This window comes from Callionymus lyra, chromosome 11 (genome assembly GCF_982586985.1).
Source record: "Callionymus lyra chromosome 11, fCalLyr1.hap1.1, whole genome shotgun sequence".
Taxonomy (NCBI): Eukaryota; Metazoa; Chordata; class Actinopteri; order Syngnathiformes; family Callionymidae; genus Callionymus; species Callionymus lyra.
Window position 1 is genome coordinate 5,764,788 of NC_141828.1, and position 10,000 is coordinate 5,774,787.

At 38.0% G+C, this 10,000-nt stretch overlaps 1 protein-coding gene across 5 annotated transcripts in view; it reads left to right on the plus strand.

Annotated features, from left to right (window-relative positions):
- Nucleotides 1–9,360: 9,360 nt before the first annotated feature.
- aifm2 (AIF family member 2, ferroptosis suppressor) overlaps nt 9,361–10,000 on the plus strand; it is an 8,503-nt gene continuing 7,863 nt past the window's right edge. For all 5 annotated transcript variants that reach the window (XR_015712997.1, XM_087802690.1, XM_087802691.1 and 2 more), the window contains exons 1-2: nt 9,361–9,445; nt 9,688–9,864. Coding sequence is in view for 4 of the 5 variants with exons in the window: in XM_087802690.1 (XP_087658816.1) it covers nt 9,690–9,864 (175 nt within the window). In the remaining variant the exon portion in view is untranslated. The remainder of the gene's footprint in view (nt 9,446–9,687; nt 9,865–10,000) is intronic.

The following is a 10,000-nucleotide window of genomic DNA, read 5'->3' on the forward strand; positions in this document are numbered from 1 at the left end:
CTTACTTACTTACTTACTTACTATTACTTACTTACTATTACTTACTTACTTACTACCTTACTATTACTTACTTACTTATTTACTTACTATTACTTACTTACTATTACTTACTTACTTACTACCTTACTATTACTTACTTACTTAATTACTATTACTTACTTACTTACTATTACTTACTTACTTAATTACTATTACTTACTAACTTACTATTACTTACTTACTTACTATTACTTACTTACTTACCTACTTACTTACTTACTTATTTACTTACTATTACTTACTTACTATTACTTACTTACTTACTTACTTACTAACTTACTATTACTTACTTACTTAATTACTATTACTTACTTACTTACTATTACTTACTTACTTAATTACTATTACTTACTTACTTACCTACTTACTTACTAACCTCCTGACATATGCTCTTCACGAGTCAGTACCAGTGTCATTTAAAACTTTAAAAATGTATTTTAACACCTTGGTCTGACTACAAGGTAGAAATTAATCTTCAATATAATAATATAATGTGACAAATCTATAAATTAAATATATGATCTGATGATAAATCTTCAGCGAGCGCCGAGTGTGTGATTTTTATGTACGTATTATTAGTTGTTAGCCCGACCGAAGTCGGTTGGTCTTTGTAAGCTAATGCTAGGTAAACACGGAGGTGTCTGAATAGTATTTGTTACTATATCATTTTTCCCGGCTGTAAGATTCACTATTGCTTTAGTTTGTATTATTTATTTATTTTCTGCCTTTTTTGTGTTAGCACGAGCTAACGTTAGCAACACTGCTAATGTTCTCCCAACAATCCTGGGTTGCTAATCTAGGAAAAAAAAACTTCCATAATCCTGCACTGACATATGGGAAACAGGACTAGGACTTTCCTGCAATATAATGTGTCATTAGATTATCTTTGATTTCATTGTTTACTTCCTACATTTAATGAGCGCCTCAGAAGCTAAAGTTAGCTTGAAGCTATAGACTGGATGTTCTACGTAGCTTGTTTCAACCGTACGGATAAAAAAGGTGTTTACATACGTCTTTGAGGTTCTAAACTTGGCAATGACTTTGTTTTCTTCGTGTCTAAAGCTGATCTTGCTGATTCATCTGTTTCTCAGCAGAAAAGTACTGTTGCCGACGCTGATCGAGATCGACTCAGGTTCGCAGACTCCACTTCCGTTGACCTTTGCTTCAAACGTTGGCCGTACAGCCCGCAAGAATATTTACACACTGACACGCAACAGCTGACAACAAAATGAAATAAAAAGGTTGATCTTAACAAAGCCAGTGCCTCTTATATTTGTCTTGGATGGTGAATCTGTTTCATTGACTGCTCGAAAAGTATTATTTTAAGAAGTATTTTCAGTAAATGTAGAAGATGAAAACATGATTGAAGTTCCACCTCGATGTAGTGATGAACTGAAGGAATCGTCATTGATTTGTGTTCTGATGCAGCTCACACTTGCAGAGAAATGATTGGTATCATTGATAATTATTGATTTATAGCATCGTAAACATGTCCTCGTTGACAGTGACATAATCGTCATGATTAAAATATGTTTGAATGATCAATTTATCTAAAAAACAATCCACAGATATGGCAAAACTTAATAAACTAATATATAAAAAATTAAACAGATTTTAAACAGTACAGGGTATGACCGTGATAATAATTATTAAATTATTATTATGATTATTATTATTATTATCATTATTTTATTTTTGTATCATTTTTATTATTATCATTATTATTTGTATTATTATTATCATTATTACTATTATTATTATCATTATTTTATTTTTGTTTTATCATTATCATTATTATTATCATTATCATTATCCTCATTATTATTTTGTATTATTATAATTATTATAATTATTATAATTATTATAATTATTATAATTATTTTTTTAGTTTCCAAAACGAATGGAAGAAAATGTATGGAACTAAATTAATGCCATCAGAATATTGTTTATTTGTTTAAGTATTGAAATTATTATTCATTTAAATTATTCAACATTTGTTATATTTTAATTTCAATTATTCAATATTTTTTTAATTCGTAGCATCTGAAATTCAATATAAAAATATACAAAGCCTTTTAAATTCAGCACAACAGAGCCACCACACAAAACCAAACGAATACCAAGTTACTGGATCACACTTACATGAACGATCAGGTGAAGTCATCACTGCCGCATCAGTTTAGATATTTTCATGACAAAGTATCAACTTTGTTTTAACATCTCAACTACTCTACTAGTAGAGGTCCTCTCTACTAGTAGAGATTGGAATTCCAATCACTACGGGTAGAGTTCCGGACTCTACTGGATTCCAGTCTCTACTATCTGAGCAGCTGTCTTTGTTCCTGGATCAGAGCGACATCCATGAGAAGTTTCAGTCTGGCTTCCATAAACATCACTCTACCTGAGACAGCTTTATTGAAGGTGTCCAGTGACTTCATGATGTCGGCTGACTCTGGTAAATTCACTGTTCTGGTTCTCTTGGATCTGTCCTCAGCCTTTGACACAGTTGATCACCAGATCCTGCTGAGAAGACTGAGGGATGAAGACTGTCTGGGTCTGTGTTAGAATGGTTCTCATCTTACCTTTCTGGGCGCAGTTTTAGTGTATCTGCCAATCAAATGAGGTCTGAATCGGCAGATCTGTTGTGTGGAGTCCCTCAAGGTTCTGTTCTGGGTCCTTTATTGTTTTTGCTGTACTTGATTCCCCTCGGTAAAATCATTCAGAGATTTCCAGATGTTTCTTATCACATTTTTGCTGATGACATCCAGCTCTACTGCTCTTTTGATCCAACTGAGCCCCAGAGGCTGAACAGCTTAGTCAATTGTTTGTTAGAAATCAAACAATGAGTGAAAACACTTTACAGCTAAATGTGGACAAAATTGAAACTCTGGTGATTGCTCCTGATGATAAGATTCCAGGGTTGAGTCAGTACTTGGGTGACTTAGGTCAGTCTGTCAAACTGAGCCTGAGAGACCTGGGTGTTGTATTTGATAAAGACATGTCTCTTGTTCGATACTGAAGAAAACTAACCAGAAACTGTTTCCTTCAACTGAGAAAAATCTCTAAACTTAGGAAAATGTTGTCGGAACATGATCTGGATCTTATAATCCATGCGTTTGTTTCTTCTCGTCTGGACTATTGTAACAGTTTGTTTTCATGTCTTAACAAGAAGGATGTGTCTCGTCTGCAGTTCATACAAAACTCTGCAGCGAGAATTCTGACTCGCTCTAGTAGAAGAACTCACATTTCTCCGATCCTTAAAACTCTTCACTGGCTTCCAGTTTCTTTCAGGATCAACTTTAAAATTCTGGTTCTTACTTTCAGATCTATTCATGGTCAGACCTTCCATCAGTGATCTGATCCAGCCTTACACCCCAGCTCGGGCTCTGAGGTCTGTGGATCAGAATCTACTTATGGTTCCACGCACACGGTTCAGGACCAGAGGAGAGAAATCTTTTCAGGCTGTTGCTCCTAAGCTTTGGAACGATCTTCTCTCTCTTTGCACTTGATGGATCTACTGACTCCTTTAAGAAACATCTTAAGACGTTTCTATTTGTTCAGGCTTTTCCTTGAATTTCTCGAACTCCTGTGTTGTTCTCAGTATTATCTTGATCTTTAAAGTATGTACTTTTTTGAATATTGTTTTGATTGTTTAAGCGCTTTGTGACCCTGGTCTGGAAAAGCGCTATATAAATAAATATTACTTACTTACTTACTTACTTACTATGACATATATATAGCATAAAAGGAAGGTGGTTCTAACGTTGGATCTCCAGACCGTCCAGAACCCTCGCAACAGGGAACAGGAACAATGAGTTTGTTTTTCCTCCACAAGTCTTCACGATGACGAACCGATCCAATATAAGAAGTTCTGGCTCATACCAATATCAGGTTTATTTTAAAACAATTATTGTAAAACATTTCAAAGAAAGAAAAAAAACGTGACGCGATGTTTATCTTCGTCCACGTCACTGATGTGTACAAATGAGGGTAATGTGTCGACACCCATGTGTTTGGTGAAGAGCTCTTCATCAACTTCGCACCTGAAAACATGCAGGCGTCCGTTCTTATCGACTTCATCTGAAGCCTACGTACATTCATTTGACTGTTTCCTGTTTTGTTTCCAGAGATACAGTTGAAACCAGAAGTTTTCATACACTGTATAAAAAGACACATACGCATTTTTATTGTCATTGTTTGACATGAAATCAAAATAAAATGTTCTTGTTTTAGTTAAATTAGGAGAACCAAAATTATTTCTATTTGCTAAATGCCAGAATAATGACAAAGATACTTTTTTTTAATTATTTTCTTGAAAGTCATAAGTTTACATACAGCTCATTAGTATTTGGTACCATTGCCTTTAAACTGTAGGACTTGGGTCAAAGGTTTTGGATAAGCTTCTCACCGTAGTTAGCAGGAATTTTGACCCATTTCTACTGACAGAACTGGTATAACTGAGCCAAGTTTGTAGGCCTTCCCTGCTCGCACATGCCTTTTCAACTCTGCCCATAAATTTAAGGTTAAGGTCAGAGCTTTTTCATGGCCGTTCAAAAACACTGACTTTGTTATCCTTAAGCCACTCTGTAACCAGTTTAGAAGTATGCTTCGGGTCATTGTCCATTTGAAGACCCATTTGTGTCCAAGCTTCAACTTCCTGGCTGATGTTTTGAGATGTTGCTTCAGTATTTCCACTGTTAGATTTAAATTATTATATACGAATACACCATACTTAAATTAATGCTATAAGATAATCAAAATATAAAGTATAAATTACTCGCTTGATCTAAGAGCGGGAACGTTTGAATACACATTCACAATCAACATTCCACTCCAGACTGATTCACACTGGTTCGAGACAAGCTTGGATCAGAATTAGATACGACACCGATTAACTAAAACATCTGTTTTTCTTCAAATCGCACCTTATATTGTAGATCAAAGAACGAAGCAAGACACACCCGGGAAAGGGGGGCTAAAAGACGGAAGAGAATATAACCCCCACCCAAGAACAGTTGAATGATCAGATTACAAGAAAACAAATTAGGGTGTCTCTCAAAGGGGGATCATTGGCATAGGGAACTTGAAAGAACTATTTGGCCAGAAATTTGCCTTAAATATAGCGATGTTTCTACAGCTCGGGACCTTTTCTGCCCGGCTATTGACCTGTACAGTTTCCGGGAGAAAGTGCGTCCGGTTGATCGTAATTGAAAGCTTTTATTTTGTTTGACTTGGAGCGGCGAATAAACGACCCGTGACACACTCTGGATTGTCCATCTTTCTCCGCGACGCGAAGTATAAGACCCGGGACAGAAGTGACGTCATGTTGGAGCGACGGAAGCTACTCCGTGTTTTGATCGTTTTACCACATAATGTTCTTTTCTCGTGATGCCCTCTATTTTGTGAAGTGCACCAGTCCCTCCTGCAGCAAAACAACCCCACAACATGATGCTGCCACCCCCGGATTTCACAGTTGGGATGGTGTTCTCAGGTTTGCAAGCTTCAGCATTTTGTCTCCAAAGTAACGATGGTATTTCAAATTTTGTTTCGTCAGACCAAAGGACATGTCTCCAAAAAAATAAGATCTTAGTCCATAAGTAAGTAGATTCTGATCCACAGACCTCAGAGCCCGAGCTGGGGTGTAAGGCTGGATCAGATGTGTGCATTTGCAAACAGTAATCTGGCTTTTTTATGTTTCTTTAGGATTAATGGTTTCCTCCTGGCAGAGTGGTCTTTCAGCCCACGCCGGAACAGTACTCGTTTCCCTGTGGATCATGACACACTCTTACCAGCTTCAGGGTCTTCACAAGATCTTTAGCTGTTGTTCTTGGGTTGATTTGCACATTTCGGACCAAAGCATGTTCATCTCTGGGACACAGAACCGTCTCCTTCCTGAGCAATATGATGGACATTCATTGTGTTTCTACTTGCGTATAATAGTCTGTACAGATGAAGGTGGCACCTTTAGGCGTCTGGAAATTGCACCCAAAGATGAACCAGACTTATACAAGTCCACAATCCTCTTCCTGAGGCTGATTTCTTTTGACTTTCCAATGATATTTTCACAAAGAAGCTGGGAGGTTCAAGTGTGCCTTAAAATGCGTCCACAGGTGTGACTCAAATCCACTCAAATGTTGTCAATAAACAGAAACTTCCAACGACATGACATCATCATCTGGGCTTTCCCAGATTGTTTAAAGGCACAATAGTATGTAAACTTATGACTTTCAAGAAAATAATTAAAAAAATTGTCTAAAATATTATCTTTGTCATTATTCATGCATTTAGCAAATAGAAATAATTCTGGTTATCCTAATTGACCTAAAACGGGAAAGGTTTATTTAGATTTCATGTCAAACAATGCCAAAAAAAATGTGTATGTGTGTTTTTATACAGTGTATGTAAACTTCTGGTTTCAACTGTATGTAGCTTTTTTTATACTTGTGGTTGTTATGAACACAAACATATTTTAGTGTCAGACACCAATAGTTTTGTTGTGTAAGCGCTGTAGACTGTGAATCATATTTGAGTTTCCGTTGACGCTTCACACCTGATAAGCTAACGGGGGGTAGACGCAGAGCATCCTCCTGATGTTATCGTCTCGTTCCACCAACCGTAGGCGAGAAGCTGCTGATGGTGAAGAGCTTGACATCATGAAGCAGCAGCAGAGTTCACTCTCACTCACAGACGAAGACATGGCTGCACAGATCCTGCTGCTGGGGGCGCTCTTCTCCAACAACATCCTCGCTGAGGTCCTCAAGAGGGAAGGAACGTCTCATCGCTTCATCCTGAACAAAACAGCTGGTGACGTCTGCTTGATCTCAAGATGGATCGGTGAGGAGAAGGAACTTCTGTGGAACTCTTCGCAGCATCTTAACTCCAGGCTGCAGAGATCTAATTATATAATAGACCCTCTGGAGGTTTCAGACTCGGGTCAGTACCAAGAACAGTGCTGGACCCAGAACAACGTGACGCAGGAGAGGAACTCCACTCTCCTGGTTTGTGGCACACGAAAGATGAGAGAACAGTACTGGTACCCTTATGTTGGACAGACACTGGAGCTGAACTGTGACGGTTTGGGACCAAACCAGAGTGTCCAGTGGGCTTCAGGTCAAAATAACATCAGAACAAGAAGTTTTGACCTAAATTTAATCGATGATGAAAAATCTTCAAAGTACAAACTACAGCAATCGAAGAACAAATGGTCTCTTCTGGTCACGTTTGGCATAAGTTATGGATACTTATTTTTTTACTGTCTGGAGAAGAACCATCAGAGCTGTGAACTACTGAAAGAGTTTAATGTTTATATACAACATCATCACATTCACAGGTCAGTGGGAGAGAGTCTGGAGCTGAACTGCTCCATCAGTGAAAACAAACCACACGTGTGGAAGATTGTTTCAGTGATGAAAGATAAAAAGAGTCACAACTACACTCTGATGTTTCCATCACTGACCTTGAACCACACAGGTAGATACACCTGTGATCGCAGTGGTCTGTATGATTATTACGACCTGTATGTGTGTCCTGAGTCTGACCCGCCTGCTGAGGTGTTCTTCACTGGAGGAGAGAACGTGACTGTACAGTGTGACTGGAAACAGCCTGATGAGATCTTCTGGTTCATGAAGACAAACAGAACTGAAGGAAGAACATCACATGTATTTAATCAAGGACAAGAAGACAGAATCTTTCTCCCCGACACAAGCCTGGTGATCACTAACATCTCTCTGGAAGACAGCGGAGAGTTCTGGTGTGTGATCATGAAAGACAGACGTTGTGTGTTCACATCTAAGACCCTTGTAATGTTCGGAGAGCCAGAGGTTGATCACCATCTAGTGAGGTCTGTGCTGCTCAGTGTCGTGATCTTCATGATGTGTGTTGTTGTTGTTGTTGTTGTTGTTGTTGTTGTTGTTGTGGTCCGGAGGAGCAGGAGTTCAGAGCAGCTCCCAGCACCTGTGGAGGAAGTGGAGATGTTGGACGTGTCTCCAGCGTCAGCAGATGTTCAGCCAGAGACTCTCTGAGGCGTCAACATGATCCACGTGTGTTTTCATGAATCTTTCTTTGACTGTTTGTTTGTAATCACTGTGACTCCTGTTTCTTCTTCAGTGTCAATAAAGTTCAACCATTGACCTCCAATAAAAGACTCCAGTTTTCTTTGTGTAGAGATGAAGTCGACGTCTCAAGTGTACATCATTTTATTCTGCCTTTTTTCTTCCTGTTTTCCTTCTTTCTGCTCCTCGGTCTGGTTCTCGACATGTTTCTCAATCATGTATTTTCTTTTTTCAAATATTTTCTCCAGAAAACAAGGTCAATAATCTCCTTTTTAATCTCCTTCTGTGATCACCGACTGCTTCAATAATGATGTATTCGACAAGAGAACACAGTGTTTCTAAATGTCTCCCATCTTTCTGATCAAAAGCAAAAAAACATTTCTACACTTCACAAGGAGCTTGACTGCTTTTATTTTGTCACGTGTTCTGTTATTTTGAAAACCTTTAACCGGAAGTTGTACTCGTTGCTTTCCGAGCCAGTGTCAAAAGGCAGAACAAGGTTATATTTAGCAGAAACATTTGGTACCATGAGGTGAGAGAGAGACACAGAGGAGTTCCAGAGATAAGGAGACCAAAGTGGTTCTTTAATGTGTATTTGCAACATCTTTACCTTTGTTGATAATGTTGTTTATTCTTTCCAAAATCAGGGTCTGCTGTGTCAGTTAACATCAGTAGAAAAGTGCGTTAAATCGGTGGCAAATAAAAACACTACGGCACAGAGGTATGGAAGTAAATCAATGCCATCAGAATGCCATCAATATTGAATGGTTGATTTTACTTTCAAATATTGAAAGGTTGAATACATTTTTAATTATTCAATATTTGTTATATTTTAATTTCGATTATTCAATATTTGTTATATTTTAATTTCAATTATTCAATATCTTTTAATTTGTAGCGTTTTAAATTCAATATAACATTTTTTGAAGCATTTTAAATTGAATAAAAAAAAATACGAAGCCTTTTACTACATTTCAAAAGCTTTTTTATGAGTAAAAATAACACACATATATATATATATATATAAAAGGCTCTGAATTGTTTAATATTGAATTTAAAAGGCTACGAATTAAAAAATATTGAATAATTGAAGTTAAAATATCACAAATATTGAATATTTGAAATGATTTCAACCTTTCAATATTTAAAAATAAATAAATTCAACCATTCAATATTCTGAAGGCACTGATGTATTTCCATACAAATGGTCCAATGTTGTTATGTCGTGTCCGACGGCCCTTGAAGGCGTCACGCTCCTGGTGGGAGGCCCCAGAGATCGACGCGAGAACAGCGAGGAAGTCTTGAGAGCTTCCAGTTTCCAAAAGTTCGGAAAGCGAGTTCGATTTCTTGGACCGGTGAGTTCTGATGGATAACATGTATTGTGTGGCAGTGACGTCAGTAACTTTAAATCATGAGGTCAAAGGTCACGGTTGGAACCGTAACTGACCAAACGCTTTGTTTGTTCAAATACTTTTGAGGAAGGAACGTTTATAACGTCAGAGAAAGTACGAAAAGGTTTTATTTCATAAAATGATCCTCTAAAGTTGTGTTTAAGAACATTGTTGTCATGTCATCCTCGCGCATGCGTACGTTGCAGTCATGGGCTCGGCGCTGACGTCACTGGAGGACGCGCACGTCGTGGTGGTGGGAGGAGGATTTGGGGGCGTGGCCGCCGCTCAGCGCCTCAAGTCTCAGGGCGTCAGCTTCACTTTGATTGACATGAAGGACTCTTTCCATCACAACGTGGCGGCGCTGCGAGCGTCTGTCCGGCCAGGTACCGTGACGTCATCATATCCACCTGTTCCTGTTCCCACGACAGGCTTTTATTTTGAAAGTCAGACTTGACAATATGTCAGGAATGTGATTTTTCATACTTTTTTTTTTAAGCTAATGAGAGAATAAACGGGTGA